At 34.9% G+C, this 23,750-nt stretch overlaps 2 protein-coding genes across 2 annotated transcripts in view; both read right to left on the bottom strand.

Moving 5' to 3' along the window:
• Positions 1-27: 27 nt before the first annotated feature.
• The window catches only part of LOC130629272 (40S ribosomal protein S11-like), a 28,297-nt gene continuing 4,574 nt past the window's right edge, over positions 28-23,750 (bottom strand). Inside the window, exons 2-5 of the mRNA XM_057442418.1 lie at positions 9,987-10,032; positions 971-1,099; positions 514-719; positions 28-175 (exon numbers count right to left, since the gene is read on the bottom strand). Coding sequence (XP_057298401.1) covers positions 52-175; positions 514-719; positions 971-1,099; positions 9,987-9,998 — 471 coding nt within the window. The 5' untranslated portion in view covers positions 9,999-10,032 and the 3' untranslated portion in view covers positions 28-51. The remainder of the gene's footprint in view (positions 176-513; positions 720-970; positions 1,100-9,986; positions 10,033-23,750) is intronic.
• Positions 12,115-23,478, bottom strand: LOC130629271 (dihydropyrimidinase-like). The gene is made up of 18 exons (XM_057442417.1): positions 21,887-23,478; positions 19,396-19,490; positions 18,967-19,040; positions 18,682-18,792; positions 18,493-18,570; positions 17,352-17,581; positions 16,681-16,749; positions 16,456-16,500; positions 15,981-16,143; positions 15,738-15,807; positions 15,045-15,145; positions 14,831-14,871; positions 14,156-14,326; positions 13,886-13,981; positions 13,696-13,782; positions 13,038-13,095; positions 12,591-12,622; positions 12,115-12,483 (listed from the first exon to the last, which is right to left on the bottom strand). Exons 1-17 carry the CDS (start codon positions 23,240-23,242, stop codon positions 12,618-12,620), a joined length of 2,850 nt encoding a protein of 949 aa, XP_057298400.1. The 5' UTR covers positions 23,243-23,478; the 3' UTR covers positions 12,115-12,483; positions 12,591-12,617.

The raw sequence follows: 23,750 nt of genomic DNA, 5'->3' as shown, positions 1-23,750 counted from the left end.
AAGGTTAAGACAAGAAAACAAGAAATATGAGCACATTGTTGTCATTTAACTTTAAAATTTCTCAAAACTTTTCTTCGCAGCGTTTGATTTGGCTACCTTTAAGACGTTGAATCGCACTGTTTTACTCAGAGGTCGACATTGTCCAACGGTCACCAAATCACCTAAGCTTACATCACTAAAATGAAAAAAAATTGAATTTCAGTAAATCAAGCAAAACAGTTACAATTATGTAACAAGAACTTGAGTATATAAAGGCGAATCTCCACGGGACGATTTTTACGACGATCGTCTTCGATACTCAAATTTGATTTGTCGCGATTTTCGTCATGACGAAAAGTTGGATTGGTTTCTACTTTTCGCAGAAAAATCGTCGCGAATATCGTCTTGAGGGCAAGAGAGTAGGTCACAAAACAAACAACAGGTGGGGTGGTCTTTTTGTGTTACCTGTTTCTTGTCCCTTTTATTTGGTATTACACAAGTATTAAGCGTAACAGAAGAAATACAAATACATACCGAAAACACGGCGACATATGAGCAGATAAATTTTTGTGTCGTTTTTCATATCTTTGGTATTTTTTAATGTAATGTAAGTAATCACGTCGAATGACGATTGTTCTCTTCATTTTTGTGCTACGTACAACGCCAGTCAGAATACGTCCACGAATGCTCACGTTTCCAGTAAATGGACATTTTTTGTCAATGTAGGTTCCTTCTATTGCCTAAAAAGTTAACAAAAATAGAGCTGTTTTATTCACAAAAAACTGTAGTTTTCTGCACCTGTATTTTGTTCTCTAAAAAAACAACTATACGTATTCATGCAGTTTCATACACACAACCACAAGAATTCTATTTTCCCCTTGCCTCATCAAGAAATGACAGGAAAAAAGGTCATAGGTGGATACCCTGCCTAAAAGCAACAAATTATTTCCCATTTATTTAAAAAAGCACAAATAGAAGAACATGAAATTACCTCTCTGGGTGTTTTGAATCCCAAGCCAACTGATTTGGTGAAGCGCTGTTCTTTGGTTTTGGCTGCCTTACCAACTACCCTCTTTTTATTTTGAAAGATGGGACCTTGTTTTTGATAGGCTCTCTCAGTCTAAAGAAAAGAATACATTCTAGAAATACATACAAAATAAAGATTTTTTTTTTGGGGGGGGAAGCTGAGGTCTGGCCGCTTACAAATCATAGCAAAATGTGTTTTTCACAGTCTGCTAAGGTGGGCTATACATGGATCCAAGATAAGATTTAGCCATAATAAATTTTTTAAACCTTAAAATTTCATTTTCGGGTAAATTGATTAACTCGAATATGCCCTAACAGGCAGGAGACCCAAAATAAATTTTCATATCGTCTCCAAGAGTAAACTTGGTGTAACGGCTGCCTTATTGTGATGCCAGTACAAAAGGCTATAGCGTAGAAAGGTTAGTACAAACATTCCTCTTACTGAGAATAGGCTGGAAGAAAGTTAATGTGACCATACCATATGAGCAATAAGATGGTTGTACAGAAGATTTGGTGGATTTGGCAAATTTTACCATCAATTTTGATCACCATAAATAAAGTTGAAGAAGAAAGTAATAAACCTTTGTTTCTCAGTATTCTAAATTCTCTTAAATTTATTAAGAAATTAAGATGTGGATCACAGAACCAGGATGTTTCAGCGGTTCATATTTTGCTTCACCGTGATAATACTGTCCCCATTCACACGTTAATCTTCTTAAAAAGTATCAGCGTAAGTGACAAGGGTGGACAGACAAATATCCCTAAATAAGTCTATGGTAAATTTTGGTTTAAAAAACAACCCTGGACAGCCCCTGGAACAAAATCTATGTTAGGGGTGGAGCGACCCAGGACATCGATTTTTGTTCCCGGGGATGTCTGCTGTAATTGTGACACAAAATGATTAAATAACCTTTCCTACCTTGGGGCATATAATTGAGCAACCAAGTCAAATAAGTGCTGCATATAACGTACATGGATGACTTATAGGTGTTTTGAGGCAGAACAAAGAAAATTAAACCTTGCCATGTGGCTTGTATGTTTTTTTTATGACAACACCTTGTCATTGAATTTACTCTGGCGCCGTAGATTAGTGGTTATAGCTCTCGTACTCTGTGCGGGAGACCGGGGTTCGATTCCTCTTGACGGCGATTCAACATGGGCGAGTGAATGTTACCATAGCCCCGGGTTAACCCAAGCCATGTGAGGGAAATTGGGAAGATGGCACACTGTGTGGGCCGTTGGATGTTGCCGGGAGTTGTCTAGTAGAGCGCGGGCCCTAATTGGGTCTGGGTCGCTCAAAATGAGCATTAAATACTCTAGGACTCTCCATCTAAGCCATGGCCCCTCCTGGAAATAATAGACAGGGTATATCCCTCGATATTTGTGAGGCTAGCCATGTAAAATATGCACATCTATCTATCTATCTATCTCTAAAGTCATAAACAAATTGAAAATGACTAACTGAACCTGCTGATTTTGTTCATATTCATACTGGACACCAACTGTTAAACAAATATTTTTATATTGTAGATGAAAAGTCCCGTTTTGTTGATTCAAAATGCATAGCAAGTTTTTTATTTATAGATACCTCAAATTTTTTTATTATATATACTTTTTTAATTTATATACTTTATTTCCTCATGTTTACAAATTTGTGAAAAAACAAAAGTGATAGAGATCAACTACAAAATGATCTTTAAATTATGTTTAATTGGTCAAAAGACTGGTGTATGCTTTTCAATTTTATTAAATGTAAATGTCTACGCATTGGGTGGAACAATCAATACCATAAAGTACTATATTGATAACCACCTAGTTGAGGCTGCAGATAGATAGATAGATAGATAGATAGATGTGCATATTTTACATGGCTAGCCTCACAAATATCGAGGGATATACCCTGTCTATTATTTCCAGGAGGGGCCATGGCGTAGATGGAGAGTCCTAGAGTATTTAATGCTCATTTTGAGCTACGCAGACCCAATTAGAGCCCGCGCTCTACTAGACAACTCCCGGCAACATCCAACGGCCCACACAGTGTGCCATCTTCCCAATTTCCCTCACATGGCTTGGGTTAACCCGGGGCTATGGTAACATTCACTCGCCCATGTTGAATCGCCGTCAAGAGAAATCGAACCCCGGTCTCCCGCACAGAGTACGAGAGCTATAACCACTAATCTACGGCGCCACTAAAGAAGTAGAAAAAGTAGAAAAAGACCTGCAGAAGTAGAAAAAGACCTTGGTGTGTATGTTGATGCAACTATGAATTTTAGGAAGCAATGTGCAGAAGCTGTGTCAAAAGCAAACAGAACCTTGGGTGTCATCAAATGAACGTTTGAATGCAAAACCAAAAGAAACTTGTGTATATTATACAAATCCCTATTGAGACCTCATGTTGAATACAGCATACAATCATGGAGACCATTCCTGCAAAAAGACATTAACAACATAGAAAAGGTCCAGAGAATATTTACGAAGATGATAAAAGTTGTTATATAGTTTTTGTTTTTTCCTAATGATCTTGAAACTTGTCTATATATAGACAGAACAGATCTGTAATTTCTCATACGTGATCATGGCTGCTGTTTACAGCCGAAAGCTAGTAGAAGAAAATAATACTGAAAAACACACTTGTATTGAATGATGACAGGTATTGGTCATCTACCATATGAAGAAATGTAAATTGATGTCTGCAGATATGAGGAGATTAAGGGCTGATCTTATAGAAGTATTAAAAATAATAAATGGATATGACAATTTGACAAAAGGACACTCAAAAAAGATATAGAAACCTTACAGTAGGCTGGATAAAAGAAAATTTTCATTTGTTCCACACGTTATTAAAGGGATCCCGAGGTGTCTACACAAGTTTGGTTTATATGAAAATGTACATGATTTTATTTATACCTTTGTTATTTATTTTGTTCAAACTCATCGATTCAACAAATAACGTTAATCAAAAGTTTGTGCTTCGCTCGCTTACTTCCTTCCCGCCATTGCTTCTTGTCCAACTTCTTTTCGAAATAGTGAAGAACTTATTTTCATTACTCAAAACCACAAATTAGTTATTATGACGTCACAGTTGCGTAGAGTGAAAAAATTGCTGTTAGCCTATAAACAATCCCTCTGGCTTCACTGCATTCGTCTTCCTATTTTATAAGTTGATGCAACATTCTCTGTATAAAATGTCTTTTATGATCATGTGTACGACCACGAAACTCATTCTGAAAAATATGCTCATCTCAGATTTGTTTCGCGGTCTTTTTCACGTGGTGCGCATGCTGTGAGGACGTGTAAACATGCCGCACTGTTGTGCTTATAAATGTCACAATCAATCTAATTTAAATGATAATGTATCGTATCATAAATTTCCAAAGGATCCAGAATTAAATAAAACATGGATTGCCAAAGTCAAACGGACCTCACTGCCAAAATATCGGTACTTGTGTTCAACCCATTTCACCGAAGACTGTTTCGACAAATCTTTTGATATGCAACAAAAGTATGCAGCAAATAAAAATAAAAAAATGATTCGGAAGCTGGTGCCAGGGGCAATACCCACCTTATTCCCTCATATTGAGCCAACACCTGAGAGAGCATCATCCACAAAAAGATTGAAAGTCAAAGAACAAGCTGAGGTATTGTGATTTGCAATAACAACTTGGTGACCAGTCTTCAGCTTATAATTACGAGATATCAAATATGAAACTTCTTGAGAAAAATGATAAATATAGATACGTAAATTTATTTATCTTCCTTCCAATCATATACATTTTGTGTTATAAAAAGGTGTGACATATATAATATAATATACCTTAGTACCCAGGCCTTATCATTTGATTTTCTTTTAATTTCAGATTGTCTCAGACTTATTAGAAAAACAAGACTCTTATACAATTCCAGTTGATGATTTTGACAGTCTTGGAAGCCTCTCGCCTGCTGATTCTGATGTTCAAGGTTCTAGAAATATGTCAACTCAAACAGACATCACTTACAACACAGTCAGTGTGCAAACAGAACCGACGTATTATCGAGATGCGTCTACCCTCACGAGGATGAGACACTTCAGAAGTATTAGGTGCCAAACAAAAACGTTCAAAAAGAACAATCCATCGAAAGGTGTACAATTTCCAATACCCAAGAAAGGTATTTTAGAAAGTGATGGCGTAAAAATTGTTTGTCAGAATCGTGAGAGTGTGTCGACTGACGTGTTAGAGACTGTGGTGGCTGACAATTTTTGTAACAATTTGGGTGTTCAGAGTAGTGGTTTAGATGAAGCGGAGGATGTCATTAGTGCTGCTGTTGAAATTGTAAATAATAAATTGGATGGTGTAAATAATAAATTGGATGGTGTAAATAATGAATTGGATGGTGTAAATAATGAATTGGAGGTTGTAAATAATGAATTGGAGGTTGTAAATAATGAATTGGAATTGGATGATAAATCAGAAAGTTCGAGTGACGAATGTGGTGAAGACGCTGCTGATAGTGATTATGTTCCTTCACAGAATGAGAATGCAACAGAATCTGATCTTTCGCAGAATGAGTGTGTCAGTTGGAAGGAGAAAATTAGAAATGAACGTGTATTTCTAGTTTACGAGAGTAAGTTATTTGAATTGCTCGGTCGGTGTCCAAGGTGTGGTGGGCCTGTTGATCAATCTGAAATCAGAGAAGTTATGAATACCGGTTCCCAATTGCATTTAAAACTTAATTGCTTCAATGAATGCAATATCGAATGGAAAAGTCAACCAATGGTCGGCTCACTAAACGGATTGGGAAATTTATTTATTTCAACATCAATCGCTTTTTCAGGGGTACCGTTTGCAAAAATTTCGAGGTTTGCATGGTTGATTAATTTGAAATTCATATCTGACAGTGTGTATTATCAGATTCGACGTGATTTCATCTTTCTCGTAGTTAGACAAAAGTGGAATGTCGAACGTAAACGTATGGTGGAATTGTTGAAATCGCGTGATGTCGTTGTTCTCGTTGGTGACGGAAGATGCGATAGCCCTGGCCATTCTGCAAAGTACTGCAATTATACGTTCATGGAAACACTTACCGGGAAAGTTATTGACACTGTTGTGGTACCTGTAACAGAAGTAAAGAATTCAAACGCCATGGAAAAAGAAGGGTTTGTTCGTATTTTACGACAGCTGCAAAATAATGATGTTCACGTGGATGTTGTGGCCACAGATAAACACACACAAATACGCAAACTAATGCGAGTGAACCCTGAGTTCAACACAATCAAACATCAATTTGATCCATGGCACGTTGCCAAAAATATAAATAAAAAAATCAATAAAATTGCAAAAAAGAAAAGTCATGAAAGTTTGTTAGAGTGGGTACCTTCAATAGTGAACCACTTCTGGTGGAGCGTTACAACTGCCAATGGCGATGCTGACCTTATCTATGAAAAATTTCAGTCAATCATCTATCACACTATCAACAAACATGAATGGCCGGGATGTAAAAAATTTAAAAGGTGTGAACATGAACCACTTACGAAAGAAGAACAAAAAAGTAAGAACTGGTTGTTAGAGGGTTCACCAGCTCATCAATATTTAGTTTCAATGGTCAGAGACAAGTCCTTCAAAAATGACTTGAAGTATTTAATGGATGTCGTGCACACAACGAATGTGGAAGTTTTTAACAACCTTTTGTTGAAGTATATTCCTAAGCAGTACCATTTTCAGCACGATCATATGGTCATGGGTGCTTATCTGGCTGCTTTGGATAATAACTTCAACTGCCAGCGAACTCAAGCAATTATTCAATCTGGTGAACAGCTTGGGAAACCACGCTTCAAAATTGCTTGGCGCAAACCAACGAAGAAGTTAATCGCTAGAACAGTATTTGAGAAAAAAAATTATGAATACTTGAAGGTCATGATGATAGGTGCATACAAACGAGCGGCGAAACGTGAAAAACACAGGTCGAGAAAGCGAATCATGGCACCAAAAGAAAGAGCAAGCCGAGATGAAATAATTGAGAAGAAAACGAAAATGGCGAGATTTAAAACATGATATATACATGTAATTTAGAAAAGGTTTTGGGGGAAGCGATTTAATTCTATCAAATTTGAAAAACGTCCTGGGTTCTAAGTTCACAAATTCAGTCGAATAGGCGTTTGTGTTAAGGGCTCTATCTGTTCTGTTCTTCGCTCGTCATGTACTCCCACGCCTGGATAATTTCAGACATCCCGTCTGCTCCCTCATCGTCGCCATCGAAATTCACATAAATTCCATTTTCTTCTGGAAATTTTTTTCTAATTTTTGAAACCACACAAGCGGGAATGATTCTACGAACATGTCTTCCAAGTTTTGTATAAACAAACCAAGAAAACTGTCGATACGCTGCGTAGCGATAAGTCCTAAAACGAGAAAAAGGCCTGGGGATGAGGTTCATTAAATGTATATTTTTGCATGTACATAAGTTGAGTATAGTTTTTTGAGATATAAATAGAGTTATTTTGTTGTTTTGTATTTTGTTGAGCGTGTTGAGAAACATTTTGTATGAGATCTATGTTTGAGAATAATATATATTTTTACCGATTCGGTATATTGTCTATGCAAGGTAGCCATGCACCTTCCCTGTCATTCAAACTAACCATAGCGGTCCATAAAACATGTGGATTTAAACACACAGCATCGAAACTTTCATGCTGAGTTACGCATGTATAATCTAGAAAAAAAACAAATTGGGAAAATTTACAAACTAGATCTAGAGGCCTGTCTCATACAGGTCCTGGGATCGAGCATATAAAAATTTCTTAGTTATTCATTCAACAAAATATGCACACTAATCAATTATACAGAATCATACCACCAGAAATATATCTCAACTTTATTTCGTCGATTTCTGTGCAGCATAAACATTCACGACTCACAGGCATCGTACAGCAAAACGAACATTTACACCATGAGGATGGTTCGACGTCTAGGCGATTGATACGAGGCTCTTGCTCTCTAACTTCTTCTGGACAGTCGGGAACATCTTCCCAACTATCATCACTATCATTGTTGGAATTGTTAACAACCTTTTTTTGTGGTTCAAACTGGTAAGGATTTACAGACATTTTGCTGCATTAACGAAACGATTTTCTTGTGTATTATGTATTTCGCGCGCTTTTGATACTGAACTGGCGCGTCACAACTTTGACCCATGGAAAAAAGACTGGACGCTAGAGTTGAATTTTACCGAAATATAATCACAACAAAATGGAGGCGAGCGCTGCTGTTTTTACGAGGTAAACATGGATATATCTTCTACATAATATTGATTTGGCTAAAAAGACTTTCTCTACTATATTTCTTTGAATGTTTTGAGTTGCATAAGCATTACTTGTGTAGACACCTCGGGATCCCTTTAATGAATGAAACATTCTACCAGAGGAAGCAGTGTCTGCCACTTCAATAAACATTTTTAAAGTTTATTAAACCGCATTTCAAGACTGTTAGGGGGGGTCACACAAGTTAAAGAAGACCTGCCTGCCTGCCCCAGTCCTAAAACGACCACTGATGTTGGCCTACTAAAGACTATACCGGTGGAACTGGTATGTTATCTGTTAAGAAAATGAGGTCTGCAAAGTCGATTTACAGCACGTTATATTCTTCTTTGCTGTTTAAATTGAAAATTTATCTCAACTAATATCTTTTGCAGGCATGTTATTCTTCCTATTCATTGACAACTTTGACTTGTTTCTCTTAGACCGGCAAGTTGATTTCTAAGGTCTGAAATAACTAAGATGTAGATTTTAAGTAAAGTTTAAAATACAGGCATAATTACAGGAGAGTTTGTGTACCATACTACATATGTTACAATATGCAGACTATTTTCACAGCTTCTTGCTAATAAGGAGGCGATAGAATTTCGTTGTGTATATTTTCAGTGGTAAACTATTTCGGTTTTGACATATGCATGACAGGAAAAAAGATTGGTGCGCTAGGTGAAGGAAAGTTAAGCTATATCTTCACAAGAAGGCATTCTTAGGACTTTAAATGAATGCCAGAGCCAAAGAGCTTACTGCTGAAAAGTAAACATCTATAACAAACATTATGGGAGCAACAAAGCGAATATTTTTTTACATCCTTCAAAACAAGGTTGATTCTGTAGACATTATAAAGCTTTCTCAGCATGCCAACCTTGGCACATATATAGGGCGGCATAAAAAAACTGTCCTTGAATCCATGTAGATCGGCTTTGGGTCAGCAATGCTGAAAAAGCCGACATAAATTAAGAATTTGTAATGGTGAGGGCATGCCAAAAGAACACACTGAGAAATAATTAATTTGTGGTTATTAGATTATGAAAATAGATATAAGCTTTTTGCAAGGATTGTGGAAGGGTACTTTAGCGTATGATCCGCCAACTCCGTGAATCCGATAACTCCGTGAAACTGCTTTCGAAGCCTACAACAACTTACCACAGCTCTGTCTACCATTTTTAATGTATGAATTTATACCTTTTCTGAGGGCCCAATGAGTCTAGAATGTTTTCTAATGAATATTTTAATTTTTAAATTATTTTTGCTAGTCAGAAAGCAAGAAAACGCGTTTTTCAAATTTCACGGAGTTGAAGGATCTATCACGGCTTTATTGGATGATAGTTCATGTCAGATCCGGGTTATTTGTCCACTAATAAATGTTTTTTTTCTTTACAACCCCACCCCCTGAACAGTTCGCGACAGATAGCGCTACGATAAAGTTTGAAATAACCCATATGTTGACGATATGGTTATAAGGACGTTAAATGTGTTTTTTTCACAGAGTTGGCGGATTATCCGCTAGACCAAACGTTGTGTTATTAAAATGAATTTTTTTAGGATAAAAATGTTTGGACCAATTCCAACAAGTTAAGCCCCATTACAGTGACCTGTACTGCATATAATAAACTTTGCATGATGGAATACAGGGGGGGGGTATCATAGAAAACTTAAAAAATCATCAAAATAAGTCAAAAATACTAAAAATAAGAACCTGCTCAGACATCTTGCCGGCTTTAATGTGACTGCTGTTAAAAAGAATTCGTCTCACGTTGGTTCCGAACTTAAGGCTTCCCACAATCCAGTTTATTCTTATTTTCCGGACACCGATAAGGTAGGCCGAGCGGAGGGGCGGAAAAAGCAAAGGGACTTTTGGGAAAACAGATAGAACGGGAAACGCAGCGCCTTTTTTGTCTATGTCTATGCGGGTTATATTTTTTTTCTATTTTTCATTTCTCAAATCATTACTTGAAGCATATTGAACGCCCTAAAGTTATTTATAAAACGTTTTTCCATTCTATTAAAATATCATAGCTGAGACACAATGGATGTCCTTTCCTTTTCCCGTTAAAAAAATCATGAATCCAGCGATTTTGAGGTTAATAGTATATATATATAGTTTGTTGCGCCAGAATTTAGATTATTAGGAGGTGCTAACGATGAATTTTCAGAAACTATTTCCGCAATAACATATTTTTATACGACCGTGTTTCTTTCACATAAAAAACCGTCGTAGCTAACCTTAATTTGAAGGAACTTTGTTGAAAAACGCTTGTTGTTGTTTTGTTTGTGGGACTAGAAGAAAATCCAAAAAAGTGTGCAACCTCATTCTCAGGATTCTTTGTCTTTTTAATAATTTGGGATGGGACGTTTTAATATCAGGACATCAGAGAGTGGTTAGTCTTTTTATACCAATGTAAAAAAGACAATATAGCCTGGGTATGAGGTTGGAGAATTGTATACAAGCGACTCATATGAAGAGCATTAGTGTGGTATCTACCAGAAATCAACCTCGTTCTCAAAGTCTTTTGCGTGGTGACATACGTAATAAAAACTGGAGGTCAGGTTGAGCTGATATTTATACTGTGAGACAGCTGATAGTTATAATACGCGATGTGAAGCGGATAAAATCACAATCTAGTTCTCAGGACTTTTTTCGCTAGCGCAAGCACGAATATCAGGATGTGAAACAGGCTTTTTTCATTGACTAAAACTCAGAATACTTAGGATAAACATTCCCCATGGATACCCAGACCAGCTATATGTGGTGAACTTTGAATACATAAAACATCAAAATTATAAGGTAAACAACACAAAAGTTCCCTAATTTCCCTGACTTAGTGGCAGCCCTCCCTGAACAAAATTATTCCCGCAAACCCGAACATTAAAGGTCGCGAATTCATAGACAAATGCCATACATTACGAGCAAGACCTAGTGCCTGTTCTCTTTTTATATCGGGTCTGCAAAACGAACATTGTTCTGTCAGAATATTATGAACGTAGTGAGCCCTGGGGACGAAGTTGGGCAACCTGTACATAGGAGTGTCGTGTGGGGCCGCTTAATAAAGCCCAAACCCGCGAAGCATTAACCGGGGTGAGGTAGGTTTCTATACGAACGCATTTTCCGCTCGAGCGTATTTTCTCTTGAGGTTGAACTTAATGGAAATCAATTTCCGCTTGAGAGAAAAGATGTTCAGAATAAAATGGCTGCCGTAAACAGAAAAGACTTTAACTACGAAATTTAAAAATAATAACATTGTTTTTATGGCAGCGACTTAAAAAAGACGTAACAGGAAACAACAACTAAGGAAGATGAGAAAACCTTTTCATGAAAAAGGGGAAAGTTATTATTTGTTAGTTTATGAATTTAACTACGCGCTAATGAAGTTGAACGAGTTCAACTTTTGGAGAAAAACTCGCGAAAAGGATCATTTTACGGAAATGCTCCCGAAGCTTTTTCCGCTTGAGCGGAAAATGCAGTCGTATGGAAACCTACTTTTAGTATAAAGAGGACCGTAATTACATAAAACAATCATTTTTTAATTTGAATTTTACGTATTTAATTTATGCAGTTTCCTGGTAATATAAAAAAGTCAAATAAAAACAGCAGACACGTGATATATCAAAGGATTACAAAAATATATATTTTTAAGCAATCATAACAAAGAACTAAAGAAAAACAAAACCCCTCGGTTTTTAAAAATAACAAAAATTCGCAACAGTGTTCGAAACATATAACTTCGTGACAACAAAATGCTTTGCCGTGAATTTCGAATAAGACCTTCCCACTCTCTACAAATAAGTCCTAACCTCTTTAGGCCCCACCTTCGAATATACAACAATTATTTTAGAGGAAAAATACATTCCATGATAATGCTCAGATATTTTTATGTAAGTAACTACCTTGGACACTAACGTGGACACTAATATTTTAAAAAATAATTTAAATAAACCTCCACATTCTGTCAAATATTAATGACAAATAAGAATCCCCCGGGAGGCTTAATCGAGTATTACGGTATTTCTGCAGCGCAAAGTGATTTTAGAAAAACGTTACGATTGGCGTATCTATGATTCATGATCCAATACTTGCCAAAAAGCAAAGTGGATTTCTTATTAAATCACGTGACTATATCATTACAAAAATATCTGCTTCTTGGTTCTCTCTAGTTTGTGTTGTATGCATAAGGTTGATATATGTCCACTTGAATCTGAAATGAAAAAAAATAAAAAATGAAAAATAATTCGTCAAAAATAAAATTTGAAAGGTAACAAAATCTTAGACAAAACTTTTCCAACAAAGCGACAAAAGTCATACCTTGAAACAAGCCAATCAAATCCATCTTTAAGCTACATAAAAAAAACTTTAGGATAAAAAGCAGTTTTAATCAAATTCAAATTCATAAAATTAGGCTGTATGGTGCACATATAACCTTCAGACAAGCAGGTGGAGGGTGTGAAAGAGAAAATAAGTTTGTTAATAGGCAAAGCGGTAAAATGTTTTTGGGTAAAGTTTCTTTGTCGCGAAGAAGGGAATCACCACAACATAGTTGTGGGGATTTTTTCCCCACGTAAGCGTGTAACGTAAAAAACATTGGTATAAATTCTCTAAGAAAACTGCTCTACATGTGTTGCATATAGTTAGAGCAAATTCCAATACTAATAGACAAATACATAACAAAAAACCTTATAGGCCATCGCGAAAACTCAACGTAGACAGGCCGATGGATTCACTTCAAACAACAAATATGGCAGCTATACTCACGTAATTTGATGACTGGTCCAGTGTATGGTTCGCGCTCAACCTTTTGTGGTACATTAGCCTAAACACATGTAACGTATGAAATAACGAGAGGTTGCAAAATGAGAATTATCGATTAAAAATAATAACTGATCTTTAGGATATAAAATACATGCTTCTTAAAGAAACATGGGTTAGGGTTAATAGCTCCAAAAGGTTCTTACTGAAGTGTTAGGTTCCAAAAAAAATTTATAATGGAGAGAAGTGTTCAAAGTGTGGATAAAAACTATTTGCTGGAAGTTGAAGAAATTTAAAAAAACCTCCAACTTAAGCAAAATCATCAATTTCCCAAAGTATCTTAAAATTTGGGTGGTTTAGTATACTTCTTGCTTCAAAACCGATTTTTATTATTATTATTACGTAAGGGGTATAGTCACTAGAGTGTTGGAAACACTGTTATCAATTCCCCTAACATGGCATGGGTTGTCCCTTAGGTGTGGTAAAGGCACTTGCTAAGTATGCTCGTGCTGTGCACCGAACCATGAACTGTGTGGTTAAGAAGCGACCACAAGGCCACGTACCACCATAAGAAAACGTGTTTGCAAACTTTTTATTTAACACTTGGATATAAGCCAGTTGAAGACAAGTAATTTTTCAGACGCACTTTAAAAACATAAGCTACCTTTTCCCTCAGAAACTGTCGACTGTAAACATATGGTGCGAAGCAAGCACGTGGTACAAATCTGCCGTCTCCACCAATCACGCTTAACTAAAAATAACAATATACATCAATCATCTAAAACTTTAAAAGCAAATTTCTAAGGCGGCTAGTGAAGAGCATATTTGAGAATTGGTATACATCAAGTACTTACCCCGTTCTTGCGGTCGTAAACAACTTTTCCACGGGAAATCGTGACATCTGTTACACCGTGACATAACATACCTTCGAAGATGTTAAAATCCACAGCCTAAACATACAGTGTTAAAAGTAGTGTATTTAAAAAAGCATATTTACAAACTCTACCAACTGGGAGCAATTGCACGCCATCTTAGTATAGCATACATGACAGTATTTCCAAAAGGGTACTTAAAATATCTGCAACTGAGAGCATCTGTGCTCCACCTTAGGTAATATAACATACATGATGATGAGTTCTTGCAGAGATAGTTCTTGTACCATTTGGATCCCACACAACAATATCAGCGTCCGAACCAACTGCAATAATACCTTTACGTGGATAGAGATTAAAGATTTTCGCTGCTGTCGTACTGGTCACAGATACAAATCGACTTGCGTCCATTTTACCAGTATGCTACAAAAAAAAATGTTTATAAGGTGGTATGAAAGTATGGTGGTAGAATTGGGGTTGGTGCTAAAGCTGGTAGCGGTAGGATATGGGGTGGCGTTGTTGGTAGAATTTGGGTTAGGGTGACGGTACCAATAGATGTATCAAATTACTAGGTCCGTATGCACCTGCATGAATATCTTACCGGACATTTTAATTTGAAGTTAAAAAAAGATGAAGAAAAAATTATTCTGATATTTCTTATGTAATACTAACAGCTCGGTACGGTATACAAATCCGTCACCAATCCGTCCAAAAAAACACTTCAGCCGGATGTAAACGCGTTTTTGTTCATTTCCTGTGAAGCCATGTTAACCGCCTTAGTCAAAGTTTCTATTCTATTATATATACCACCACCTTACCTCAATATAACCTTACTTAAGACTTATCATCGATTATTACCGTAACATAAATTTGGCCACACAAAGAAGAAGAACTGATCACCACCATATAATTATAATATATACTCACCACGCCCTTCTCCCAAATCACTGACATACGATCTTCCACACCTAAGTATGTGAAGTAAAAGGTTTAGTCTAAAAATACTTCAATAAAATTCGGATCTGAAAAGCATTCATATAAATTAAGAACTGTTTCTCTCCTTATTTTATTCAAGAAGCCTTACTTCAAAAACTAGAGACAAAATTTGTAGATATCCATATCCACAAACATTTTCACTTACCATTTACTCCGTTCGGAATTGCTCTAAAGTCGTCTTTACCCAAAGCTTTCTGGTTTGCATTGAATGTACAATTATCTGTGCCTGTACAAGATAAATCGCCACTAAAAAAAATATATCGGACAATTACGTCACGTTGATTCATAAAACTTCAACTACCAGTCACTAATCTGTATGAAATCTACTGGTTTGCCTTTCCCAGGTTAAAACTCCACCCAGTAAAATGGCTACCCTCAGGCAAAACCCGAGCTATTTTCCCCAAACCCATAGTTTCCTGCACCCCTCAGCCTGGAGATTGATGGCTCCGGTCAAGCCAATAATAAATTTACCCGACCATATCTAAGGATTTTGACTCACTGACCTATGATAACCTACTGCACCAAACCAGAAATCATACCTCATTACCGAAATTGAAAGAAAACTTTTAACTCACTGACCTAAGAGTGCTGTGTTTTCTTAAATTTCTATTTTCTAAATGTTTTAAAATACAATCAATGCTCCACCAAGGCTAACCTTTTTCCCTAAGCAAAACATTTTCCATCTAAGGCAGAGTCAAAACTGCCAGTCGTTAATATTCCAGTTATCGTTTAGCAGAAAGTAGCAATTCGGCTACCATTCTGAACAAACTAAGATTATTAATAAAGAAAAAAAAGGCATCAAATTTGTTTTATTTACGTATTTATTGACATCACTTACTTAGCAAGTAGATCCATCAAATATCCAGGTGTACTCGTGTCTGGTCGAAGAGGTGGACCCATCACATAGGCTAAAAAATCACACATAATAAAGTAAATTTAGTAAAATAGAAATTTTTACAACAAATCCACATTTAGCTTTATTTTAAGGGAATACCCACTCTGTGCAACTTTTCTTTATTTTTTATCTAGTAAATACAATTTGTAACTTCTTTTGTTATTTTTACAGCAACACACATCCTACCTGAGGCGTGTCTCCAGCAACGATGCCAGTAGTGTGTTCCATCTGCACCAAGTCCTGCAGCAATCGGTTCACCAAAACAAACAAAACCTTTGCGACGACTATTACTAACACAGTCAGCTGCACTTTTACTCATAACATGCACGATATAGATCGGACAACTTGCCTACAACAGAAAACATGTAAGAGTTTTCACATATGACTGCAATTTAATAAAATCAAAAAAACATAATGGATATTTAATATAAAAAAACTTTAAAGTGTCCTTTTTCACAACAAGTTGCTTTACAACAACAGAGAAACACTTATCAAATGGTGTTCCATCTTACACAAGAATCAAAAAAACATAATGGATATTTAATATAAAAAAACTTTAAAGTGTCCTTTTTCACAACAAGTTGCTTTACAACAACAGAGAAACACTTATCAAATGGTGTTCCATCTTACACAAGAAGAAGTAGAAAAAATTATGTCGTACCTGGTCAGCTATAACAATAGCTCGTTGTGTTGCTTCTGCTTCAACCTAAAGTAAACAAGTTTAATTTAAGTTTCATAGCAATCCCCAATAAATTTGTCTACACTAATAAGTGATGAGATTTTTGACCCACTTATTAAGCAGAAATTTTAAATCATCCAACCTTAAGTTCGTACTGAGGCAGGGGGTAGGAAAGAGAGGTTCATACTATGCTTAAGATTTACTTACTTGTTCTGGTCTACACATCTCATGGCCCTCAGGTCCTGTTATACCAAGCTCAATCATCTTCTTGGATTGCTAAACATTTGAAAAAACAACAGTGTTAATAAAAAAGGACTAGTGGTTAGTTCATCACTACTTGCACCTACCATCTTTAACTTCCAAATAAACAGACTACCTGTAAGTCAAAACAAATTTCATTGAAGCATATTGCATTTGCACAAAAGCAACAGGAAAAACAGCTTAGCAAAGCCTTCAATGAGATTTATTTTAATTCTAATAATAATATTAATTTCATTAAAAAAATTCCTATATGGTGACTGGCATTTTTCATCCTTTTGAAGTTTTTGCCCACTTTCTGATTATTTTTCAAAGTTTTTGGATAGGATTTTTGTGATATTTTAATGTTTTTTCTAGCACACACACACACACACACAAAAAAATCCATATCAAGGAGAATGTGAAAAAAATCTTGGTTTTTGGGTAGGAAAGTATTTAAAAGGCTGTAACTCATCGAGTTATGAGAAAATGTAAATGTTTTTAGAACCATTAATACCTAAAAGTTTTCAAGGTTTTTCTCTAGAGAAGTGATATTCAAGGTCACCATTATCGCATTCCAAGGTATTAAAGGTTAGACACATATGTCCCACATAGCTACATCAATACAAAAGTTAACATACTTCTGCAATAAGGTCGCCATTTTCAGCGTGAACTTGTGCCAATGCTCCAAACTGTCTGCATGCTTTAAAAGCATAAAATAATTCATCATCACGCAACATAAACACATCCTTGTACGCCATAAAACATTTAAACGAGTTAACACCATAATCAGAAGTGAGTTTACGCATGTCGTCATGGACTTTTTCATTCCACCATGTTACAGCAACATGAAAACTATAGTCACAACAAACTAAATAAACAAAAAGAAAACATTTGAAGGGCATAAACAGGTTCTATTATGCTGTTTATATGTCCTTTCTGATACGCTGTGAAATATAAGCGAAGCATGGCAACAATTTATTTAAAAAAATTGTAGCTGAACAAAACATCCAATTGTACAAGGAAGGCCACCATTGAGCTGAGTGTCCACTTCGATATTTTAGCACGTCAGTTTAAGGCGCACACATCAGTGCTCATTATTGTGCAATATTTAGGAGCGCTTTTGCGCCAATAGTTTTGAAAGTCAAAATAATTTTGTGATAGTGGTGGTAAATGATTTTGACCAATAACTTTGCCTGAATTGTCTTCATTATGAATTTATGCACACATTCCTTTTAGTGGACATTATATTGCTTGCAGACACGATCGGACAGTGCTAAGTACGTCATGCTGTGCGATTGAAGTAGGCGTTTACCTTTAGAAAGACATACTTCCCCTTATCCTTATTGTTTGAGAAAAGTGTAAAGGATGTATATTTGCTTAAATTATTTTTCCATGAAAATAGTTACATATAAAAACAACAAAGATGACATATTATAATCATCTCTCAAAAATATAAAGGAAGACTTTGTTTTGTGAACTAAGAAAATATATTGTTATCAGTCTTGTCATTCTGGTGATTTTCATCACACTGAAACAGAATTAGGTCTGGTGTTTAGTAAGCAATCAACAAATTTTATTTTAGGGAACAATTTGATAATTAAAAATCACCCTTTTTTGGAAACAATAAAAACAATTTTGTGTGTGCTTCTGTCCACATGCCTAACCTTCTCATTACTGAGAAGAATGCTATGTTTTTGTATAAATCATTTGCATTATATATATATATATAGTTTAAGCTAAAAATAAAAAATGTAGAATGCTGCCTAAACAAATTCAAACCTTTAGGATCTGCCCAAGCACGCCATTTTTCATAGGCAGCAACCAATGATTCACCTTTCTGTGGAATCACAAAATCAACTAAATAAGAAAAAACATTGATATCAGCAGCAAATCTCCAACTTTATTTGTTTTTACAAACATGGACTTTATTTTCAAACTTTATATTGTTTTGCAGGAATATCACCCTACTTATCATAGTTGTTCCCCCAGCCACTGCAGCTTTGGTACCATGATAAAAATCATCTGCAGCAACTGTACCCATAAACGGCAGTTGCATATGCGTATGCGTGTCAATACCGCCTAAATAAAAGAATGCAGAAGGAATTTAAAATGCTGATGCTAAAACCCTTGATATTATATTGAAACACATATAAAAAAATAGTGCTGGTGCATTGTTGCTATTGTTCATGAAATGGCAACAACATCTCGTGGTGTTTGCTGCAGCTAGTCAAGTCTAAACTTAGCATAATTTACCTGGCATTACATACTTTCCACGTGCATCAACTACTCTTACGCCATCACCTGGTACAATACCTTTCCTCACTTCTCTGAAAAAAAAATTAGGATGTATTTGGCAATGGTATGGTCATTAAAATATAGTTAGAAGGTTAGCAAAATCAATAATAAAGGGGATTATGATGCATCAGGCTAGTTAATTTAAAATACTTAGGAAGTTGAAAGAAATAAGAAATAAAACACATTCTATTACTTCAAACGTCAGAATGTGCCCAAAAAAAAGATTAGGTTAGAAATGTCAATGAAATAAAATGTATTTGATGTTTTACTTAGGTTTTTTAAGGAAGCATACAAGGCATTATTATTGATAATAGTAAAAAGTAAAATCCTGATTCTGTACATCAAATGGGAAGTTTATGTTAAGCAATTACTTAGGCCAAGACATACCTGATGATTCCATCTTCAATGTAAACATCAGCTTCAAACATGCGATCTTCATTTACAACATGGCCACCTTGTACCAAAAGTTTAGTTTGCATAGTCTACAAGAAAGAGAAAGAAAAATACAAGAGAAAAATAAAAATACAAGAAAGATAACATTCCAAAAATAAACAGAATATTGTTAGAATACCTAAATTTATATGTTTATAATATTTTACAGGGCATCCAAAGGAATTATATAGTTTGAACTAAAGTTCTATAGCATACAAACTTACCTAAAAAAGCTACATTTAGAATTCATGATGTCATATTGGATAATAAGAACTTAAAATATTTTATTGCCATGATTATAAAATGAAATGAAAAATAATATATATATAAGAATATATATATAAAAAATATATATGTAAATGTTTTATAAAGACAAAGTTTGCAAAAAAGAAATAATAACCTTATAATACTGGACCAGACAAAATAAAAAGAAAAGAAAAAAATATTAAAGAAAAGCTTTTTAGAATTTTAATTTTCAAATACACATTCTTACTTTTTTAGTTAAAAGAGTTTCTTTCATACTTCAGCAAAATCAAACTGTTAAATTAGCACATAATTCATTTCAATTTTTATTTTCTAACCATGCTTCAGAACTTGGCCGACCTCGAAAATGTTTCCTGTTTGTGTGTAAGAAAAAAAAACAGGGTAAGGCTGTCGTGCTTAAAAGGAAAATTATGTTGCTATAACTTATAGGTAGAACTTGTTAAGATGTCGAGTTTGCAGGATTTTTCCTGACATCTCTGGTGTTTTTCATGATTTTTTACTATAATTTGTGATATTTTAGGGTTCTAAAGCACAGACACGAAAAAGTACATATATAGGTAAAAAATAAGGTCATGTAAAAAGATACGAGAATGGCAATCCTGATCATTTAAACCTTAACTGAAAAGTATAAACACAATATCTTTCTATAAGCACTAGTTCTTGTTTTTTTCAAGGTCAGGCAGACACTCTCGTTGTTTAAAAGTTGTCTGGTCAACTTTATCAAGATTGAAGTGTGATTCAGCTCCCATAAATAAACATAACAATAAATTAATTAATTTGTCAAACAATAAAGACTAATTAAAACTCAGATAAGAGCAGGAGTGTCAATTCGATTAGAGGGTAGCAAAAAATTTCTTTGTATTAACTTGATAAAAAAAATAGCACAAGATAAAATACCAGAAATGTTAGAAAAAGGTGTTAATAATCTCACGCAACGGAAAATTTTTTAATTAGCACACACTAAAGAAAGAAAAATATGATCATAACACGATATTAACAGAGAAAGCAAAATGCATATAATGGATATACACTAATTAGAGACAAGAATTTCTGATGTTATGTATATTATTAAATTTATTTTTATGTTAGGTGCAAAAGAAGCACAAATTTTTGCAGCCATACGATGTGATTACATGTTCTAGGTTCTCTATCAGATAATTCCATGTGATAGTCTGATACATATCACAACAAGAATGACAACTCTTTTTATTATTTATTTCCTGCATGCTACGTTCATTTATAGAGAATTAGACATAATCAAATTTGTGTAGAAAACAGAATTTATTTTTACATCCTATATTTTAAAAAACTGTGTAAATTTAAAGTTCTCAGAATCACGTTCTGCATTACAGAACATATTTTTAAACATAAACAAGTTTTTGCAAATGAATGAATAGTGCAGTTGGTGCATTTTTGACGTTGGTTAATCGGCCTACACTACTGTCAAAGATTAAGTAAAAGTAAGTAAATTTATTTGTCAAGTAGTAAAAATGACAATGTAATAAATTATAATAAGGTGTTAAACTTACTGTTGTATCTCAGTAGATACAACAATAAAGTAGAACTTTTGAAGGCTATTGGCTGCAGAGCACAAGCCATGTGATGCTGTTTGCCCATTTTGAGAAAGAACTGAAAAATGGACAATTTCTAAAATATCATTTTCAGGGTTGAAGGCAACAGTTCCTATACAAAAACACCGAAAGTAAATAACTAAGCTGAAAATTGAAACTGCCTTGTATGTGAAGTTAAATAACAAAAAATAACTTTGTCACAAACTTTTTATCAATTGTATAAACAAAGATTTAGAATGATAAAAAGTAGAAAATGATTGCTGCAATGTTTATAGAAAATTATCTTTATCGCAATGGAAGTGCCTTTACAACACAGACTCGTGCTACGCACGTTTTTAAAAGAACATCAAAATTCTAAACAAGCTGATCAAATATCTATTTCTCTATGGTTCTAAACAATAGACCTGTTTTAACCTAAATTCCAAGCCTGATATTCTTATCAAGAATATTCTTATTAAAAGAAAAAGTGTATGTTTTTTGGTTCTTATAGTTTGATAGATTCAAATGCAGAAATAGCAGTATCTTTCAACTTACCTTCACACAGAGTCAGATATTATTAAGCGTTAAATAGCAGTAAAATTAAATGAATGAATTATATCACTTTAATATACCTTGGAAAACTTGTTCTGGTTTCTACCTCTACTTGAATACGAGTGAATTGAAAAATTATCAAAGGCTTCTTCCATCTGTGACATAGTATCATCAGAATTTCCACCAACAGAACCACGTGGTGAAATAAGATCGTTATAATTGTAACCCATACTGTGGGCTACAGCATCTCCACGAGAGGAAGGGACACCTGCCATGGGTACATTTTGGGTTGTAGACACATTATAATTTCCATAATCACTATGTGATGGAGAAGTAGCAACAAATCTAGATGTACGTAAAGCACGGTCATTGTTATGATCAACTGGAGGTGAACGATATCCTGGTGATGGTCCAGGTTGCGTGATGACAATATTGGAGTGATGAAACTGTTTGTAAGCATCTTGAGAAAGTATCCGTTCACGTTTTTTTGGTGCAGGTGTTTCATAAGTTAGCTTTTGAGCTTGCTTTGGCGTAATGTAATGGTCGTCATCGCTGTAATAACCACTATTTAAGGGAGGGGATCGCATTGCATTTCTGTTCTTTTCTGCTTCGGAGACAGACTGAAAGTAAGATGTTTTGTGATATGAAACTGGATCAGGTTTTCGACTACCTGCTCTTCTAACTGAGATATCTTCTTGTTCTGTCACATTAAGAGTTGGTTCTGAAGAGGTACGTGCTAATGGCTTTAGTGAGAAAGGGCTATTTCCAGCAACTGGTGCATTTTGATAATGTTGTTCCCTAGAAGGAGTTTGGTATCCATAAGTGTAGGTTTGTTGATTTGGTTGACTGTTACTATCATAGTATGTAGGAGAATTGTCAGAAATTTCATGCCCATTTGAATGAGATGCTGACTGATATGAAAAATTATTTTCTGTTGCTCTAGCAGGGGACAAGCCTTTGCTAATTTCTGAAAGTGCATCTTTTGCTTGTTGCTTATTGTAAGTAAAGTCATAATTACGCCGAGGTGCGGCAAAAACGAGTTTCTGTGCAGATGTTAGCTTGGCAGCATTGGTTTTTTCTAACTTAAATGGGGATTTAACCTCTCCAATAGGTGATTTGAATGAAACTTCTTTGGCATCAACCCCATATGGTGGATGCTCATTTGATGTAATTTGAAAAACTTTTTTACTTGTACGTGAAGGACCAATATTTGCATCTTCATGTCCAATTTGAAAGGTAGATTCATTTTGGTTGCTGCTTGAGATCACTAATTTTCGATTGGTTTTATAGGGACCAATACTAGCATCTTCGTTGCCAATTTGAAAAGTTGCATCGTTTTGATTCGCATTTGATCCAAGTGGTTTGCGAATTCGTTTATCAAGAAACTCCAAGTGCATAAAATCTGCATCCATCTTTCTCTCTAGTCTACTTATCATTGCATCAAATATTTTTAATCTCCAAATTTTGATCACAAATAATTACTTCTTTTGATTTCAAATTACAATAAGTGACAATGAAATGTATTTAAGTGACTTTACAATCAAAGAAAATTACACAGCACAGAGTTAAGTCACCTATTATATCAACATATTTTATCTATAATTTCTTTATTAACAGAGGAATTGTTTAGCCATTTAAAAATAACAATTAGGCATGCATGCAACACATGACTTGCACTTATTAATACTTAATTCATATTGGTTGAGTGATATTAACTATCCAATTTAAATTTGTAAATATATTTACATTTATCTTGTAAGACTATTCCAGAGAAATATTACTAACTTTAAATGTCAGGGGGTGAGGAGAGACATTGTTTTTGAAAAAAAATATGTAATGTATTCAAAGCTAAAATAAATATTTTGTGGTTTTGTAATCAAGATAACAATATTTAACACACAAGAGAAATAAATATAAACAACTAATTATCAATCAAATAAGCAT

Source organism: Hydractinia symbiolongicarpus, chromosome 15 (assembly GCF_029227915.1).
Source record: "Hydractinia symbiolongicarpus strain clone_291-10 chromosome 15, HSymV2.1, whole genome shotgun sequence".
Classification (NCBI taxonomy): Eukaryota; Metazoa; Cnidaria; class Hydrozoa; order Anthoathecata; family Hydractiniidae; genus Hydractinia; species Hydractinia symbiolongicarpus.
This window is presented reverse-complemented; position numbering and strand designations above follow the sequence as displayed.